At 42.6% G+C, this 20,796-nt stretch overlaps 2 protein-coding genes across 31 annotated transcripts in view; one reads left to right on the top strand and one right to left on the bottom strand.

Moving 5' to 3' along the window:
* Positions 1-6,724: 6,724 nt before the first annotated feature.
* LOC100521402 (large ribosomal subunit protein eL39-like) lies at positions 6,725-12,132 on the bottom strand. Its single transcript, XM_084987861.1, has 2 exons — positions 12,120-12,132; positions 6,725-6,891 (listed from the first exon to the last, which is right to left on the bottom strand). The coding sequence occupies exons 1-2, from the start codon at positions 12,130-12,132 to the stop codon at positions 6,725-6,727; spliced, it is 180 nt and encodes a 59-aa protein (XP_084843987.1).
* Positions 12,133-12,794: 662 nt separating this feature from the next.
* ULK4 (unc-51 like kinase 4) overlaps positions 12,795-20,796 on the top strand; it is a 540,161-nt gene continuing 532,159 nt past the window's right edge. For all 30 annotated transcript variants that reach the window (XR_014822784.1, XR_014822772.1, XR_014822770.1 and 27 more), the window contains exon 1: positions 12,795-12,863. The gene's annotated coding sequence lies outside the window, so the exon portion shown is untranslated. The remainder of the gene's footprint in view (positions 12,864-20,796) is intronic.

The raw sequence follows: 20,796 nt of genomic DNA, 5'->3' as shown, positions 1-20,796 counted from the left end.
AGGGATCAAATGCACATCCTCAAGGATACTGTGTCAGGTTCTTAACCCACTGAGCAACAAGGGGAACTCACATTAGCGTCATTTTTTAGATTCCACATATAAGTGATATCATATGGTATTTGTCTTTCTCTTTCTGACTTACTTCACTTAGTGTGAGACTCTCTCTAGTTGTATCCATGTTGCTGCAAATGGCATTATTTTGTTCCTTTTTTATGGCCGAGTGGTATTCTATTGTATATATGTACCACATCTTAATCCATTCATCTATTTTTTTTTTTTTTTGTCTTTTGTCTTTTGTCTTTTGTTGTTGTTGTTGTTGCTATTTCTTGGGCCGCTCCCGCGGCATATGGAGATTCCCAGGCTAGGGGTTGAATCGGACCTGTAGCCACCGGCCTATGCCAGAGCCACAGCAACACGGGATCCGAGCCGCGTCTGCAACCTACACCACAGCTCACGGCAACGCCAGATCGTTAACCCACTGAGCAAGGGCAGGGACCGAACCCGCAACCTCATGGTTCCTAGTCGGATTCGTTAACCACTGCGCCACGACGGGAACTCCCCATTCATCTATTGATCAGTATTTAGGTTGTTTCCATGTCTTGGCTATTGGGAACACAGCTGCTCTGAAAATAGAAGTGCATGTATCTTTTTGAATTATAGTTTTGTCTGGATATATGCCCAGAAGCAGGATTGCTGTATCATATGGTAGCTCTATGCTTAGTTTTCTGAGGAACCTCCATACTATTCTCCATAGTAGCTGTAGCAGCTTACATCCCCACCAGCAGTGTAGGAGGGTTCCCTTTCCTCCACATCCTCTCCAGCATTTGTTATTTGTAGACTTTTTAATAATGGCCGTTCTGACCAGTGTGAGGTGGTACCTCATTGTAGTTTTGATTTGTGTTTCTCTAATATTCAGCAATGTTGAGCATTTTTTCATGTGCCTATTGGCCATTTGTATTTCTTCTTTGGAGAAACGTCTGTTTAGATCTTCTGAGCATTTTTCAGTTGGGTTGTTTGCTTTTTTGTTGTTGAGTTGTATGAGCTGCTTATGTATTTTGGTAATTTGGTCCTTGTTGGTTGCATCATTTGCAAATATTTTTTCTCATTCTGTAGGTTGTCTTTTTATTTTGTTTATGGTTTTCTTTCCTGCGTAAACGCTTGTAAGTTTGATTAGGTCCTATTTGTGATTTTTGTTTTTATTTCTATTGCCTTGGAAGACTGACCTAAGAAAACATTGGTGTGATTTATGTCAGAGAATGTTTTGCCTGTGATCTCTTATAGGAATTTTATGGTGTCATGTCTCATATTTAAGTTTTTAAGTCACAAAATAAATTTTAATATTCCATTTATTTTGTGTTATTTTGAAAAGTATGAAAAACTTGTTTATCAGTTTAAATTATTTTTTATTAATCCTATTTTTTTTTTTTTTCTTTTTAGGGTCACTTCTGTGGCATATGGAAGTTCCCAGGCTAGGGGTCGAATCGAGGTGCAGCTGCTGGCCTATGCCACACCACAGCAACTCAGGATCTGAGCCTTGTCTGCGACCTGCACTGCAGCTCATGGCAATGCCAGGGCCTTAACCCACTGATCGAGGCCAGGGATCGAACCTGCATCCTCATGGATGCTAGTCAGGTTCATTTCTGCTGAGCCACAGTGGGAACTCCCTCACTATAAATTAAAAGCTTATGTTTTTAATTTAGTAAGCTTATGTTACTATACTTTATGCATCACCAGGAATCATGACGTTATTTCATTGGCCCAGCTGGGTCATTGGACTGTAAGGACTTAGGTTTATGGTCTGTCACTAATGAAAGATGCCAGTACATATGGGCTGGCAAGGTACAAGCACAGTCACACCATCATGCCATGTTATAACATCTGAAATAATTTCTTGTTAATAAGAATTGAGAAAAACCTATTGTGCAGGACCTGTTGGGGCTCCACCCATACCCCTTGTGGCCTTATAGTTTCATGTAGCCAGTACCAACTGCCAGCCCCTGTATCTCTTTCACTGGCTGCCTCTCCTGGCCACCGAAGGCTGCTCTGCTCAGTACAGAGGCCTGCAAGTTCTGGGGGAATTTATGGCCTTGTACCAGAAGTTCCTTTGTCCCTTAGAACAATGTATGTTTTATGCTGGCTCCCAGACTTCCTCCAGGTGATTAAGTTCCAATTATTTTTGCTTGATTAAACATCCTTCGTGGGGTATCTTCCTTCTCCTGTCTTCCTTCTCTGCTCTCCCGCCTGTTTTCTGTGATCACCAAATAAATTGCTTGCATAGCTCTGAGTCTTCTGGAGGAACTCAAACTAAGACACCTATTCTGCCATGAGATTATGCGTATTAGTTAGTGTTTGTGCTCAGTACAAACTATGTTGGAAACTGTCAAAGCTAAGCAAAGGAACTCTAAGGAAACTCTTTAGACACTCTGATTATGTCAGAATGGAATTGAGGTGAAGACAGGCAGTGTCAGCTGTTTCTGCAGTTAAGGACTCTGAGAAGAAAACAAAATAATAATCTTACACTGCTCAGCCCCAGCAAGTAAAACATTTTACTCCCTGGTGTTACCAAATTTATCCCACTGAGCAAAATAAAGCTGTGGACCCAATATGAATAGGTTCCTATTTCTTTGACTGGGGCGCTAGGAATAAATAAACCAATAAGAAACCAACTCCATGTAAGGTATAACAAGATGAAGTCGAGTTAGCTGATAGAATAATGTGGGGAAACACAATTTACCTTATTCCTCCCAAGGCCACCCCACATGGACCAATTAAACTGAAGATACAGCAGTAGCAGGCTCTTAAAGGAAAATGCCGGCCCTGTTAGCTTAGTGGACAAAGAAGGACTTTGAGGAACAGAACGAAACGCTCATTACTTTCATTTTAGTTTAATCATCCCCTGGGACAGGACACAAAAGCCGCCTCATCCCACGCGGGAGGATGTTACTGGAGGACAGGACATTACTGGCAACGAAAGCACAAACCCCAGGGCAAAGTGCAGGGCACCTAAGTCTGACCATCTTGGATCTTCTGCAGGAAGGGGGAATCTTTTTCCTGAAAAGAACTCTCTGCCCTTTCCCCCAGAAAAATGTGAGGATCCTGAAAAGTCTTTACATTTTCCAGCAGTCCATCCCATTATATTCTTGTCACTTCTTGCGTTGGGCCTCTAAATGATTCATTGCAGGCTTCTTGCCTCTGCAGACCCCACTAGTCAATGCCACTCTGAGGTCCCCCAACTGTCTGCCCGAGCACAGCTAATGTAAGGCTGTCATGTTTAATTAGAGCTGACTGAGACCCGAGGGTAGTAATTATATGTTAGTCCAGTTAACCAGATAGAAAGACTTCATGTTGTGATATGTCATGTATCCCCAAATTAATCCATGAATTTTATGTAATTTCAATTAAATGCCAAAGAAATTTTAAGGGAAATGACAATGTATCCTAAAGTTCATACAGAAAAATAAATACACATGAATATATAAGACAATTTTTAAAAAATCAAGGGGTACTAATTTTGACCAAAAAGCAAAATATAACATAAAGTGACAGTAATTAAGAAGTTAATTATGTCACAGAAATAGGCAGATACACCAATTGCACAGAAATGGTTGTCGAAGAACAGAATAATGTATCCATGAGATTTTAGTTTTATGGCTAACAAGACACTATTTCCCCCTCATTTTACATTCTTTGGATTCCTGAATACTCAAATAGAAACTGTTTTACTGGAAGAAAACTGTAAAAAGTTTTATAATTCCGCTGGTGCCCACTGTATCAAGAGTTTTAGGAAAATCCTGGGGCAATCCACAGAAAACATTTTTCAAAATGATTTTCTAAGTGTTCCATTCTTCTCTAATTTCCTCTTGGTTCTTCTTCCTCTTTTAAAAGAGTTGATCCTGATAGTCTATCTCTAGGGGCCTTGCCTCATTCTTTAATATTCCGGATGAAGTGTCACCACCAATACATTCGACAGTTTTTTTTTCCAAAAGTTATATTATGAGAAATTTCCAACATAAAAATAGAATCACATAATGAGGAGTTCCCATTGTAGCACAGTGGAAATGAATCCCACTAGGAATCCTGAGGTTGCAGGTTCCATCCCTGGCCTCGCTCCATGGGTTAAGGATCTGGTGTTGCTGTGAACTGTGGTGTAGGCTGGCAGCTGTAGCTCCAGCTGACCCCCTAGCCTGGGAACCTCCATATGCTATGGCTATGGTCCTAAAAAGCAAAAAATAAATAAATAAAAATAAATAAAAAACAGAATAACATAATGAGCTCTACATATTCATCATCAGCTTCAACAATTATCAATGCAGGGCCACTCTCTCTCTATCTTCACCTAAATGCCCTCATCCCTTGAATTATTTTGAAACAAATCCCAGTCCCAGACATCATATAATCTTACTGTTAAATATAAGCATTACAACTGGGCTAAGATTAGATTTAGGGCTAAGGTTAGATCTAAGGTTGTAACAGAGTGAGTCTTTTAGGGTTATGGCTTGGGCTTGGTTTAGGGCATTTGTTAATCTTATGACAGAGAGCCATAGGGTGGAGACAGGGCTTCATCCAGTGTTATAATTAGGTTTAGGGTTAAGGCCAATAGAATGCTCATATCGTGCATGTAGTATTTGTTCTTTTTGTTTTGGGAGGGTCACGCCCCCAGCTGAAGTTCCTGGGCCAGGGATCGAACCCACACCACAGCAGCCACCAGAGCCACAGCAATGACAACTCCAGGCTCTTAACCCACTGAGCCACCAGGGAACTCCTGTAGTAGGTATTCTTGATTTCTCACCCAGATTTTCTTTACCTGGCTAGTGTGCTCATCCTCCATTCACTTCCTTCTCCTGAAATGTACTCTTAACTGTAACAACCTTAACCTTGGAGATTAGGCGGCCCATCTCTAGTAGCTTTCAGCCAAAGGTTGACTGCTATGGACATTCTAAAGCGACACACTTGCCCCTAGGTGGGACCAACTCTAGAGCGCCCAGTGGATTCAGACCAAATGTAGTCTCCATTGCTTAGCTCTTTCTGTGCCCTGTCCTGTTTCCCTCACTGCTCTCCTCCCTACGGGCACTTTCCCAATAAATCACATGCACAAGAATTCCCTTCCCACATTCTTCTTCTTAGCAACCTAACCTAAGGTAGTGATCAACAACCTGATTATAAAAAGGAGATTCATGTTCTGAGCTGTAAAGAATTGACAACCACTTGCAATGCTGATCTTACTAACTAAAGGAAACAAGATGCATAACCCCCATTGACTACATATTCTACTGCAGGGACAATATTTCTCTGTTTTCAGTAAGGTCCATGAGGCAAAATCCTTTTTTTTTCACTGCTTTATTCTCAGGAGCTACTGTAGTGCCTAGCACATAGTGGGTCCTCAATATATATTTGTTGAATGAATAGACAGATGATACATGTGACTCCTCTGATCCTGCTCCTAGACAGCTGCTGACGTCATGATGCCAGACTTTTTCTGTCATAATTTGAGATTCTCCAGCCACAGCCAGGTTGTGAGAGAGCTCAGTGCCTCGACTCTAAATGACTCCCAGTCATATAAACCACTCTGCCTTGGCTTAACCATTTTTTCTTTATCTTTTCATTGTCATCCCTGTCCCTTCATTCTCTGCAGACAATTTTTTTTCTTCTGTATTATAACAATTTTAAATGCACATTACTAAGAGCCGTCTCCAACTAGTTCAAAAATAGATCAATAGAGCAACATTAATAAGCTAGAAACAGACCTCAGTGTGCACACTAAAAAATTGATCTATAATGAAGGGGGTGCCACAAATTCCTGAGGAAAGGGAGAATTTTAGTGCTGGGATAGTTGGCTAATTATTCTGAGGAGTAATGAAGTTATAACCTAACTTACCAATGTTCATCAAAAGAAATTACAGATGGACTAAGTAATCTGACATTAAAAACTGCAACAAAATAGATAGAAAAGTAGGTGAATATTTAATCTCCATGTGGGAAATGCCTAAATTTATTTATTTATTTTTTAATCACAAAGGAGTAGTTTCTGCTGTGGCATCTGTGGAGTGCTGAGGCCAGGTTCGATCCCTGGCCTGGCACAGTGGGTTGAGGATCTAGCACTGCCGCTGCTGGTCACAACTGTGGCTCAGATCTGATCCTTTGTCCAGGGAACTTCATATGCTCTGGGGAGGCCAAAAGAAGAAAAACAAAAATCACAAAGGAAATGTTAAACTTTTGACACTATCATATCACATATGATTTTATCCTCAGGCAGAAAAATCAGAGACACTTGCCAAGATGAATGTATAAGAATGCTCATTTCAATGTTAACTATGCATCAGGAATGAGGGAAAGAAACTGGCTTTTACTCTGGACATGGAGAGCCTGCCTCTCCCCTTCCCTATCAGAGACTGTCAGGGAGGCTAACTAATAAATTTGGCCTGAGATTTGTAAGAGAAAGATCTAAAATCAAATAATTATTGAATCTGCTGATTACTTGCCCTGCTAAAAGTAAAAGTCAGGAGTGGGTGACATTTGCTTAGGCAAACTTCTTTTTTTTTCTCCCTCCAACAAGAGGCCTTTACATATTTTATACTGAGGCAAAGTGCTATAGAGAAACAACAGAAAGAGAAGCCATTTCCTGATATATCCAACTGCGGCTATGCTGTTTTCAGATATGGTAAAATGCAAGGAAGTGACCACCACACAACATGAATATGTGTCCCACCTCATGTGCGGAGGCTCCTTATAGACCCAGCTTGGTTCTTCTCCAGAGTCTTCTTCTATTTGAGTTGTACCTGATTTTATTACCAGTTTTCATTCGAATCCATTGGGGGATGGGACAATTCTGCTTTTGCCTCTTGGCCAGAAATTCCTTGATCCTGAAAGTCTTGTGAGAAGACATGGAGAGGAATTAATTCAACGGTACATAGGATGGCGGAGAAGAGAGGGTTTAGGCAAACTCCTTAGTGACTGCTGATGATGAAAGATTAGATTAGGTCAGTTCTGTCTAGAGGGAGGTGAGTAATGGATTGAGAGTTCAGATGCTCCAGCAGATAACATGCTGAGACAATTTTTCCCTGAGGCCAAGGAAGAAAATGGGGTAAAGTCTTGGATGGGTAGAAGAGATAAGAAGGGAAAATAGAGCTGTAGGGAGAATCCTAGGGAGGAGGGCATCATGCATGGTTACTTATGGGAGGACTTGCAGAATGTAGATGGGCTACACTCCATTCTGTCCACTTAAATGATGTAACTATGTATGTATATGTATATTATATATGTGTGTTTATAATGTAAACGCATATGTAATGTATAATTTAAACCTATATACTCACTTAAATTACGTGGTGAACAGATAGAATAGGTAGTTCAGTTATTTTCTTTCAAGTTTGAACTGTTCAAAATGCATTTCTTATACCTGGTCACACACCCATCCACTTCCCCCTCCACCACCGTGTCAGTAGTGATTGCTTGCTTTCAGATGCTGGATCTATTTTTTTATATATGAGCAAATACCGACATATATCCTTTTTTTTTTTTCCCGGCCACCCCATGGCATATGGAGTTCCTGGGCCAGGGATCAGATCCTAGCAGCAGTTGCAACCTAAGCTGCAGCTGAGGCAATGCCAGATTCTTAACCAGCCGTGCTAGCCGGGGGTTCGAACCTGTGTCCCAACACTGCCAAGATGCTGCTGATCCCATTTCATCACAGCGGGAACTCCCTGGCATATATTCTTGCCCTTTTTTTTTTTCCTTCTCTACAAATTGTAGTCTAGTATACTCAGTGTCCTGTATTTTGCTTTTCCCTCTTAATCATTAGTCTTGAAGATATTTTCATATCAATACACAGAGAGCAAATTCATTTCTGATTTAATTGGTGTCCTGATGATGGACATTTGAGTTATTTCCAGTTTTTAAAAATTACAAACAAAGCTTCAGTGAATACTTTTGTGCACGTGTCATTTTGCAAATGTAAGAATTTATTTGCTGAAATATTTTTAGAAGTAGAAAATTTCTGGGTCAATGGGTATGTGCATTTATTGTTTTCACATACATTGCCAAATTGCTCTCCCATCAGCAGTGTGAAAGTACCTGCTTTCTAACATTCTTACCAGCATCATGTCTTATATCCAATTTAAATTCTTTTAATTAAGATATATTTGATTTACAATGTTGTGTTTGTTTCAGGTATACAGAAAAGTGATTTATACATACTCACACATATATACTTTTTATTTAAAAATTTTTTTAAATTTTTTGGCCACACCCATAGCATGTGGAAGTTTTCAGGCCAGGGATGGAACCCGTGCCACAGCAGTGACCCAAGCCACTGCAGTGACAATACCAGGTCCTTAACCCACTGTGCTACTAGATAACTTCAATATGTATTTTTTGGGGGGTGTGGGGGGTGTGGGAGTGGGACGCTCCTGCAGCATATGGATGTTCCCAGGCTAGGGGTCAAGTCAGAGCTGCAGCTCCCGGCCTGCATCACAGCCACAGCAATGCAGGGTCCAAGATACACCTGTGACCTATGCTACAGTTTGTGGCAACACTGGATCCGTAACCCACTGAGCAAGGCCAGGGATCGAATTGACATCCTCATGGATACTATTCAGGTTTGATTTCACTGAGCCACAATGAGAACTCCCTCTGTTATTGCTATACCTTCAGTAAAATCTGTCTCACACAGTAACGTGGGCTTTGGGAAAGGAAAAAGAAGAAAGCACCATCAGGTCCATGAGGGGAATCAGGGCCTTATGTGAACAGGATGTGCTGGAGATAAGACAGTGGGAAGGGACCAACCATAAAGAAATTTGCTGCAAGATGGGAGTTCTCATTATGGCACATCGGAAACGAATCCGACAAGGAACCATGAGTCATTGGGTTTGATCCCTGGCCTCACTCAGTGGGTTAAGGATCTGCTGTTGCTGTGGCTGTGGTGTAGGCCGGCAGCTGTAGCTCTGATTAAACCCCTAGCCTGGGAACCTCCATATGCCGCAGATGTGGCCCTAAAAAGCAAGCAAACAAACAAACAAAACAAAACAAAACAAAAACCAGAAAGAAAGAAATTTGCTGCAAGAAGTGACCGAAAAAAAATTTTCGCTGGAGGAGTTCCCGTCGTGGCTCAGTGGTTAATAAATCTGACTAGGAACCATGAGGTTGTGGGTTCGATCCCTGGCCTTGCTCAGTGGGTTAAGGATCTGGCGTTGCTGTGAGCTGTGGTGTAGGTTGCAGATGTGGCTTGGATCCCGAGTTGCTGTGGCTGTGGTGTAGGCTGGCGGCTACAGTTCAATTCAACCCCTAGCCTGGGAACCTCCATATGCTGTGGGAGTGGCCCTAGAAGAGGCAAAAAGACAAAAAAAATTTTTTTTTTCCACTGGAAATCTAGTCCATCCTGGAGTTGCCACCGTATTTGTGTATTTGTGTTAGAGTGATTAACTTGGTTATTAAAGGAAAAAGACATCCTAGGATGCCAGACATTTTAAGGGGCAGGGGTTAGTATCATAAGGTTGAAAATCATCATCCAAGAGGGAGGTGGTGTCTGAGTTGCGGTTACTTTTGCTACGGGCCCTCTGCTTATCTGAAGCCAAGTGCTTTCTGTGTTCCAAAAAAGCCTCAGCTTTTCCATTTTTCTTCCTTATTCATCAGTGCTCTTATGGTTTAAATCTTGGTTCAGTCATTTCAGTGAGGTTTTGGGAGGCTGCATGGAAAGTTCATGTTCAGTTCCTTGAATCATGAGTCCAAATTATTTTGTGAGGACAGTTACAGCCTTTCCCAAGTGTCCTGGTTTGGCTTCCTTCTACGTAGAAGTAGAGCATCTTTCTCAGGTCCCCCAGTTATCCCAAGAATGTGGGACCTTCTTCAGCACAGGTGTTGCATATTTAGCCGGTTTTAAAGAACTAGGTGTTTACCTGGATTTAAATCTCTTCTATCTTTCCTTTTTTATTTTATTTTATTTTATTTTTTAGGGCTATACTTGTGGCATATGGAGGTTCCCAGGCTAAGGGTCTAATCGGAGCTGTAGCTACCAGTCTACACCACAGCCACAGCAATGCCAGATCCCTAACCCACTGAGCAAGGCCAGGGATCGAACCCAAAACCTTGTAGTTCCTAGTCGGATTTGTCTCTACTGAGCCATAAGGGGAACTCCAAACTCTTCTATCTTTAAAAGCTGTGACCTCCAAGTGAAGTGGCAAAGGAAGTTTCTCTGCTGAGCTTCTACTTGAAAGCTTCCCCAGACCAAACAGACCAAGAGAGCTGAGTGTTTGTCCTGAAGCATATCCATTCCTGCAGAGCCAGTCATTGAATGGGGGTAAGGCTGGTTTTTTTGGAGGGAACATGCAAAGGAATCTGCCTATGAACTCATGGTGTTTACAACCACAGAGCTCTTCACAGCATGTTGAAGACCTAGGGAATGCATTTCTTTCAGGACTAGTTAAGATTTTTCCTGACTAAATGATTTGTTTTTACTTTGTAGCCAGTAGAAGATTTAAGGGTTATGCTTTTCTACTAGCAGCTAGAATATACAAAGCCCATTTCAGGGCCCACCCTGAGCACTTGCATTTCTTCAGTCTTCAAAATATGTATTTTTGGAGTTCCTGTCATGGCACAGCGGAAACAAATCTGACTAGGAATCATGAGGTTGTGGGTTTGATCCCTGGCCTCACTCAGTGGGTTAAGGATCCGGCGTTGCTGTGAGCTGTGGTGTAGGCTGGCAGCTGTAGCTCCGATTAGACCCCTAGCCTGGGAACCTCCATATGCCATGGGTATGGCCCTATAACAACAAAAAAAGACCAAAAAAAAAAAAAAAAAAGAAAGAAAGAAAAACCCCACCAAAATATGTATTTTGTTGTTGTTGTTCTAAATTCCCCAGGATCCAAGCTAATCTTAATTTGTTTCCTTCCCAATTTTTTTTTTTGCTAACTTTACATGTATTATTATTTTGTATGCTCCTTTGAATGAAGGTAACAATAAAAGATGTTTTTCCTCCTCTGCAAGTCTAACATAGTGCTTTGTCCAAAGGAACCTTCTGTGTGACTGAATGAAGAGATTCTTGACCTAGATTATGATAATATAGACATGAGGAAGAGGTCACTTGCATAACTCAGGTTTTGGTATCGAATCCTTCAAGTCAGATTCATTATTATCAACTATAACGAGAAGGAATTATCTAAAATTGAGGTGAAGTTTACCCTGAAAGTGCTCAGGAACTGAAGCAATTCAAAACATGTTTGAGTTCTGCCCTGTTTAAGAGCCTAAACAGCATTTAGCTGGTTTTTATTTTTTGACATTGAACTAATAATGCCTGCTGAGGTCCAACTTTTGGTCCAGTAGTGGTTAATGAGCTGGGTCCATGTACTTTCTAGCTTGTGTTTATGATATTGTCTCAAAATTGTCTCTAGCAGGAGTTCTTAAACTTTGCTGGATCATTGGTACCTTTGAGAATCTGATCAAACCATGGATTCCCATCCAGAAAAATGCACATGCACACATTTTAGCTCTCTTGACAGGAACATGTGTTCCCTGGAGGCATCCAAAAAATGTAGGCTAAGAAGCACCAGGATTTGATATTGTTTCTGACATTAATGCTAAGGCTATCAAGCTTGGAATAAACTAGTTCCAATTTCATTTTAAGTCTTGATTAATTAGGAATTGTTCTATGAGGATTTTTTTCCACATCAAATCTATTAAATTGACAATAACGGCTAATAAGATTCCTGAGAAGGAAAGTAAATAGGAGAGGTAATAACCTGCCATTAGAGAGGCAGAGTTCCTCCAGGTAGGTTTTCAAACGCGGTCCCTTATGGCAAGATCCACATCACCTGTTAACTTGATAGAAATGCAAAATTTAGGGCCTCATCCAGATCTACAGAATCGAACATTCTGTGGGTAGGTGTGGAGCTTGTTTTAACCAGCACTGCAGCTGATTCTGATGCTAAAGTTGAGAAACACTGCGCTAACTCTAGTGGAAGGAAAGGGGAGCTGGTGCTAACGTGCCTGGCAGTTGCTATTTGAGGGCGTGGATCTTTGAAAGTCCTAAGCAACTAAATTGAGATCAGAGGATCTGATCTATTTTTTTTTTCATGTACAAGAAGGAAGATAATCCACAGCCTACTCCTTTCTAAAGAGTGAGGAGACATTTGTTACCCACATTATGTCGCCGCGTCCATCTGAGCTCCAGAGGGCATAAGAAAAACGATGGAAGGAAACGGAGGACAGTGGGAGCAGGAAAAATGACGAGGGCCCAGGACTGCATTGCCACCAACTATGCAACTACTGCCCACGAAAGTCCCCTCGATCCACCCAAACTCCAGTCCCACCCCCGTCAGGGTGGACCAACTCTCGGTCCCAGCCACCCAATTCCGTGCCGCAGCCACCAGTAACCAAAAGCAGCCCTAGCGCTCCTTCCACGGTTGAGTGCTGCCCAGGAGACGTGATGGGCCAATCCAAACGCGGAGGTGGGGGAACTCGCAAGGCCAGACGCCACGCTCTGAGCCGGGTTTCCCCAAGCATTTTCTACCGCAATTTAGGGTCGATGGGAGGACTAGCCCTAACGCAGGGAGCGAGGCCGTTGTGGTTGAGGGAGGTGCCTAGCGGCTTCATTTCCAGACTCCAGCCAATAGGAACTGATACTGATCAGCCAATCAGCAGCCAGCGCTCCTTCCGGCGTTCTGCGTGCTGCCCTGGAGACGTGTAGGCCTAATCCAAATGCGAAGGGGTGATGGACCTGTAAGGTTTCACGCTGTTTCTGCGCGTCCCGCCTTGCTCCATTGCTTCGTCCCTTGCTTTGACCAGTGGACTCGTCCTGAGGGGTGGGGGCTAAGACGCGCGCACTCGCTGCAGCGGTCTGGTGGACCTGCGGCTTCTCCCCACCTGGTGAGCAGGTGAGTGGCAGTGGAGGCTTTAGGGGCGCTGAATCTGGGTTCCGGTCTCTTAGCGTTCGCTGGAGCGATTACAGATCTGTAGGGGAGCCGTCCAGCTACCGTCCCCCTCTGGGCGGACCTTGTGCACCCCCCCCCACCCCCCCTCTCTTCGGGCTCTGCTTTGTGCTGTATTAAACTCTACACAACTTTTTGTTCAGGGTCCACGGGACACCCCTTGTTTCGCGAGTTGCGCTGTACAGACGCCCGAGTTCGCAGTTTAAAACTTGGGCTCTTAAAACTCAGGCTTAGCTTCCCGGGTGTCGGTGGACTTGGAGAAGGCACTGAAAGCAGCCCGTTTGCTGGCGGCGAGCTACTTGGGGTTGGGGAGGAGGGAGTGTTTACGTAGCGACTTAGAGCCTGCACTTTCGAGGTCCCCGAGCTCAAAGCCTGCAGTTGATTCGGTCGGTGAAGTGCGGAGGGGGAGCACCTGTTGAGTGCTTAGCGTAGTGCCTGCCGCCTTTTGTGTCCTCGGGTAAGGTTGACTTGGCCTGCGGTTTTCGAAGATAGCTGCGCAACGAGAGGGCGAGTTAAAACACGGATTGCTCGGCCCCGCTTCTAGAGTTTCCGATTCAGTAGGTCTGGGCCCGGGCCAAGAATTTGCATTTCTGCCAAGTTCCTGAGCGCTGCTGATGCCGCTAGTGTGGGAGTTAATGATCTGAAGGAAAAGGGTTCCAATTTTTATCAACGTGCCCCTACCACCTAGTCTGTTTCAGAGTTCGTTGGTCATGGCCCCTGAATCTTAAATGCATCAATTTCTCAAATACGTTATTTTTCTGACTTCGCTCTTCTCAGATGGTACATATATACCTAGGTGAATTTATAGATTAAAAGAGACGTTTTATTTTACAGTTTAAGAGGTTACAGATTTTAAAAAACGCTTCTTAGGAAGTTTCAGTTGAGGAACATTTGAGGATTGAGTCAAAAAGAATCTCAAAGGTCATGGGGATTTCAAATTTGAAAGACAACTTAGAAGATCATCTGATCCAATTCTTTGTTTTACTCTAAAAAAATTGGGCCCTCACAGAGGGGACCTGCTGATGGTAATAAACCCACCCTTGTCAAAGCCACTTTGTTAATTGATGTATTATGTTAATTTCAGGATGAGTGCTTTGCTCAGGTGCTTCTATTTAGTAAGAGATTGAGGAAATGAATTTGATCTGACTCAAATTTAAAATTTTAAGGTTTTTTTTTCCCTTATAGCCTAAAACGTTGTTTTTGAGGAATCAGTTATTCTTACATAAAAACTTTATATTCACCATTTTATCATGTTGTGTCCTCATTTGTAAACATTTGCCTAAGTTTTCTGTTTATTTTTTTCCTGCTTTAATAGCTTCTACATCTTAACATATTTTCTCTCTCTCTCTCTCTCTCTATATATATATATATATTTTTTTTTTTTTTTTTTCTTCTAAATGTACCCACAGCATATGGAAGTTCCTGGGTCAGGGATTGAATCCAAGCCACAGCTGTAGTAACAGCTGGATCCTTCAACCCACTGCTCCAGGCCCAATATTAAACCCACACCTTCACAGAGACCCAAGCTGCTGCAGTCAAATTTTAATCCACTGTGCCACAGCAGGAACTCCAATTTGGTTATATTACACATATTGTTGACCTCCGGCCACGTAATTATTCCTGTTAAGGCTGTGTTTTTCATGGGTCGGGAGTCAGGATTGCTTCTCTTTACCTGAACCAAAAGACTGCTAGATATTTTTCCAGGATTTTTCCAGTAAGATGGGTTTATTTGGCATCATCAGGGAATTGTAGTAGGAGGTCTCTAACCCTGACAAGCCATCATGAAATTCCCCGGCATGGCAGGGAAGGAGAAGGCTTTTATAGAGAGGAAAAAAAGTTAAGAGGGCTACAATACACAAAGAGTCCATAGCACTTCATTTGTTGAATCCTTCCTAGGAAAGGAGTCTTTCATCTTTCTGTTGGGCTCTACTATCTTCAGAGGGCATGATTCTGATTTCCCAACTCTACTTGAGGCTTCTCTATATTTTTCTCATTTCTCCCCACACCCCTTTCGTTTTTGGCTACCCCATGGCATATGGAAATCCCAGACCAGGGATCAGATCTTAGCTGCAGTTGTAACCTATGCTGCAGCTACAGCAGTGCTGCATCTTTAACCCACTGTACTGGGCAGGGGATTGAATCTGTGTCTTAGCACTCCACAGATGCCACTGATCCTGTTGTGCCACAGTGGGAACTCCTACATTTCACCCTTTTGATCAAGATCTTTCTCTGAAAGCATTGCTGATCAAGGGTCAGGTTTTCTTTTCTTTCTTTCTTTTTTTTTTTTTTTTTTTTTTTTTGTCTTTTTAGGGCTGCACCCATGGCATATGGAGGTTCCCAGGCTAGGGGTCCAATTGGAGCTGTTGCTGCTGGCCTATACCACAGCCACAGCAATGCCAGATCCTTAACCCACTGAGTGAGGCCAGGGATTGAACCACAACCTCATGGTTCCTAGTTGGAGTCGTTTCTACTGCACCACGGTGGGAACTCCATGAGTCAGGTTTTCCAGCTTTACTGGTTTTTTTGTCTCTCAGTGTTGGGAAGAAACTTTCCTGGGTATAGTGTTGGAGGGAAAGTGCAGAGATTGGAAACCTATTAGGTCAGAGATAACAAGGAAGGGTAGAAGGGAGAACTCTCAGGCGATTTTAATCTTAAATCCATATGTTATCAAGATCATAAACATTGGAGATCATGCTAAGGTTTGGTAACTGTATGGTTAGGCCATTCAACATGGCTGTTCTCTTCTCTACACTCCCCTGCTTGACCAGGCCCTGGATTACTCGCATGACTATCCAATTTCTTAATTATAGGCTTAATTAGTTCTTGGTAACTGATGAGCCCACATCAATACCCCCTATAAATGGTAGCCGCCCCTCTCTCAAGTAGTAAAGGCTGTTGCCATGTTCTGCCTGCTGGATGCTGTGCACGGTGGGGTGTCACTCCAGGACCTTGCATCAAATGTGTAAGATTCTCTGTCCAATAAGCCATTGATGTCTCTATTGCTGACTCTGGGCTCTTTCTTTGGTTTTGAAGCTGGGCCATTACTATGAGGCTTCTTGGCCCTCAGTGTGCAGTCTAGCAGTGACAATTCCAGGCGGCCTCATCTGAATATCTTGGGAGAGCTGTCTCATCAGATGTTGTCTGCTTCAGTTCTGGGAGATCTTTACTTTGAGGTCATCAGGTGATATGCAGATCCAGTCAGGGTTCAGTGCTTTTTTTCAGTTGTGTCATGAGTCCTAGAGTCTATTCTTTGGAGTTTGGCGGCACAATGGTTGCTTATTAGTACTTGGTAGGGTCCTTCCAGTGAGGTTGAAAGGAGTTCTTCTGGAATTGTCTTGTCTTTTCCACTAAACGTAATCTCCAGGTTTCAAGGTATGATGCAAGGTCTTTATTTCCTGAGGGCAAACTGTGAAAAGATTGCTCTACCAACACATGGTTATTTTTAAAAGAAGCAGTTAGGCCTTTGAATATCGGAGTATCTCTCCTTTTATTAGTCATGGATCATAGGCATCCCATGACTGTCTCAAAGGGTGAGAGTTTGTTGAGTTCCAAAAGGAGTGGATCTGGGATTTGGAAGGACTAATAGCAATGCTTTTGGCCAAGGTGTGTGGAGGGCCTTTACACGTTTTGCCAATTGAGTCTTACTTCTGTTAGTTATGTTTGACTAAAACAGAGGATTGAGGGAGTTCCCATTGTGGCGAAGCAGAAATGAATCCAACTAGTATCCATGAGGATGTGGGTTCAATCCTTGGTTTTGCTCACTGGGTCAGGGATCCCACGTTGCTGTGAGCTGTGATGTAGGTTGCAGATGCGGCTCGGATCCACTGTGGCTGTGAAATGGGCCAGTGGCTGTAGCTCTGATTCGACCCCAGCCTGAGAACTTCCATATGCTGCAGGTGTGGCCTGAAAAAGCAAATAAATTAGAGGATTGAGTATGGTAAGGAAAGTGCTGTAAAACCAGCCAAACAGCACATACTTGCCCAAGTACCTGGTCGGTAGAATGGGTTCCTCTGTCACTGTGAATATCAAAAAAAAAAAAAGAGAGGAGTTTCCCAGGTAGAGTTAGTATTTTAAAAAATGACTTTAGCCACAGAAAAGGTAGTAGTGTGTCTGCAGGGGAAGGCTTCATTCCAATTTGAAAACATACAGACTATGCCTAAAGCATACTTTTATCCGTTAGATGGAGGAAGTCACATGAAATCCATTTGCCAGACCTTGAATTGTCCATTAGGCAGATTAAAATGTCCAGTAGTGGATTGAACAGGCTTGCCCAGGTTGTGTTTGACAAGTGGGACAAAGGAGATAGGCACCTTTTGTGGCCCTGTTAATGTTTCCCCACCAGAATTGATTCATGGAGGCCATAATTTTGTCAGTAGCCTGATGGTTTAATGCACGTACAGTGGTGAGGAGTGGAAACTTCGGTCTCCCATAGGGCTGGGTTGTAATTTAGTCCAAACCAGAGTTTTTTCTTTTATAAAACCAACAGTTGATGAATTTCCAGTCTCCCCCCCCCTTTTTCTGAGGCCAGCTATTAAGCCTTTATAGCCAGTTTTTCTAAATTATCATTTGGGGAAATATCCCTTTGGACTGTAACAGGTTTGGGTGCTGTTGGTCTCTCTAAGGGCAGCATCCTTCACAGAAATATCAGCAAGGTGATTTCCTTTTGCTTCCAGAGAGTCGTTTACAGTGCCCTGAAATCTGAATAGCTAAAGTGGCATGTAAAAATATAGCATTCAATAATTCCTGATAATTCCTTATTTCCACGGGAAGGAAGCCATGTTACTTCCATAACATTCTAAAATCATGAGCTACTCTGAAAGCATATCTAATATCAGCGTCAGGATAAATATTGACAGTTTTGTCCTTGGCTAAAGTACAAGCCCATGTAAGGGCATATAATAATTCAGCATGTTGGGCTAAAGTAGCCATAGGTAAAGATGCTGCCTCAACAACATCAAAAGGGGTTGCAGTAGCATACTGGGCATAATATTTGCCATTGTTACCTTCTATATAAGAACTGTCCGTGAACCAAGAGAAGTCAGTGTTACTCTGGAATTTCCTGTAGATCATCACAAAGCAGTTTATCAGTGTTGAGTAGTGAGAGAGGTACTTCGTTGGTGAAAGAGGGAAGAAGACTAACCAGGTTAAGGTTTTTACAACAGAAGACTTATGTGAGGGGCAGTTAACAAAAGGATTTCATAGGAGGTGGCCAGCTGAGAAATGTTGAGTGAAATGAGAATTCGGGGGAGCTTCTATTGCATGAGGTATGTATGAATGGTTAAAAGGGACCCTGCAATGATTTTCTCAGTGGCTTTAACCAAGGGGCAGTGGCTGTACTTGCTCTAAGGCAAGAGGGTATCACCATGCTACAGGGTCCAGTGGTTGGCTCTAATACTCTCAGGGTTGATGGTGGTCCCCAAGTTTTTGGGTGAGGACTCCAGGGACATTTTCTTACTTTTCATATACAGAAAGGAGAAAGGGGAACTGATCATTGGGATGCCCAAGGGCAGGTTGGTTCATCAAACTCTCCTTTACGGCCTCAAAGGCTATGTCTTCTGGTCCTTCTTTTAAAACTGGGTCAGGGTTGTTATTGTTGAGTAGAACATAAGAGAAGTTTGGAATTCAATTTCTGCAGTAACCAACTACGCTGAGGAAAGCCTCATAGTTGGTGCTTAGTTTTGGGAAATTTAGGATGCCAGGAAGTCTGTCTAGATCTAGGTGTAGCCCTTATTCTGATAGTAGATGCCCTAAATATTGAACCTGGATTCAGGCAAACTGCAGTTTTTTTGGCGACCTTATGTCTCTTTAAGGCTAAAAGATTCAACAAGTGGATGTCCTCCTGTGTTTCTGTTTATTAATTTTTTACAGGTTTTTTTTTTTTTTTTTTTTTTTTTAGTGAATGGGTTTTAGGAGAGGAATGTAAGGGGAACTTTGTAAAACTGTTCATTAAAATAAATAGTTGATGGAGTTCCCGTTGTGGCTCAGTGGTTAATGAATCCGACTAGGAACCATGAGGTTGCGGGTTCGGTCCCTGCCCTTGCTCAGTGGGTTAAGGGTCCGGCGTTGCCGTGAGCTATAGTGTAGGTCACAGGTGTGGCTGGGATCCTGCGTTGCTGTGGCTCTGGTGTAGGTTGGCAGCTACAGCTCCGATTAGACCCCTAACCTGGGAACCTCCATTTGCCTTGGGTGCGGCCCCAGGAAAGACAAAAAACAAACAAACAAAACAACCCATAAATAAATAAATAAATGAATGGATGCTACCCGTGCCTTTTTTGGGTTTGATTGATTTAAATTCAAAACTCTCCCACATTTTTCCTACTTAGAATTTTGCTGTCAATGGATTTCTTCTGATTTGATCCAGATACCAGGTTTATAATCCAAATGACTAAATGTAATTACTAGACTGTAAGTTTGTATCATATTTTCCCCATTTTGCAGTAAGTTTTAATTTCACTGGAGATGGAATCATAGAATGAGTTACTCCTAAATTCTTAGATTAATGGTTCCCTATACCAAGATAGGAATCAGTAAACTGCTGCCTACTGGCCCTATCTTTTTTTTTTTTTTTTTTTTTCTGCACCCTTACCATGTGGAAGTTCCTGAGCCAGGGATTGAATCTGAGCACAGCCGTGACCCTTGCCACAGCTGGGGCAAAGCCAGATCTTTTAACCTACCTGGAGCCAGGCCCAGAGAGTGAATCCATGGCTCTGCAGTGACCCTAGCTGCTGCAGTCGGATTCTTAACCCACTGCACTATGGCTGGAACTGCCATATCTGTTTTTGTATGGCTTATAACCAAAGGTGAATTAATTCTGGAGATAAATGTAATCATAGTCCATAATAATAATATACTTCAAAGTTTCTAAGAGACTAGATCTTAAAACTTTCTCACAACAAGAAATGATAATTATGTGAAGTGATAGTGTAGACTAATGCTGTGATGGTAATCATATTATAACCATATAAAATCAATACATTGTACACCTTAAGTTTAGATATTGTGACATGTCAGTTATGTCTCAATAAAAATATTGAGATAAAATTCACATACTATAAAATTCACCCCTTTAAAATGTAATATTCAGTGGTTTTTACTGTATTTGCAAAGTTTTACAACTTTTAGCACTATCAAATTCTAGAACATTTTCATCTGCCCCCAAAGAAACCCAGTGCCCATTAACCTGCTTTTTTTTTTTTTTTTTGGTCTTTTTGCTATTTCTTTGGGCCGCTCCTGCGGCATATGGAGGTTCCCAGGCTAGGGGTCGAATCGGAGCTGTAGCCACCGGCCTACACCAGAGCCACAGCAACGCGGGATCCGAGCCGCGTCTGCAACCTACACCACAGCTCACGGCAACGCTGGATCGTTAACCCACTGAGCAAGGGCAGGGACCGAACCCGCAACCTCATGGTTCCTAGTCGGATTCGTTAACCACTGCGCCATGACGGGAACTCCCTAACCTGCTTTTTTAAATTCTCTATTTCATAGGGATTTTGCTATAGGTTCTGACTTACTGGGTATCACAGAAACACAGGCTGTTTTTAAAGAGGCTCTCTTGCTGCTTGGATGATTTCTGGAAAGTTTTCTGTGTGCATAATCCTCTCAAAGAGATGCCAGTTTAGTTTTTTTTTTTTTTTTTTTTTTTTTTTTTTTTTTTGTCTTTTTGCCATTTCTTGGGCCGCTCCCACAACACATGGAGGTTCCCAGGCTAGGGGTTGAATTGGAGCTGTAGCCACCAGCCTACGCCAGAGCCACAGCAACGCGGGATCCGAGCTGCGTCTGCAACCTACACCACAGCTCACGGCAACGCTGGATCGTTAACCCACTGAGCAAGGCCAGGGATCGAACCCACAACCTCATGGTTCCTAGTCGGATTCGTTAA

This window comes from Sus scrofa, chromosome 13 (genome assembly GCF_054392235.1).
Source record: "Sus scrofa isolate SSC_HxYL_T2T_F1_AM1 chromosome 13, Sscrofa_HxYL_maternal_Yorkshire_Landrace_v2.0, whole genome shotgun sequence".
Lineage (NCBI taxonomy): Eukaryota > Metazoa > Chordata > Mammalia > Artiodactyla > Suidae > Sus > Sus scrofa.
Note: the sequence above shows the minus strand (reverse complement) of the source record. Positions and strands in the feature narration are given on the sequence as shown.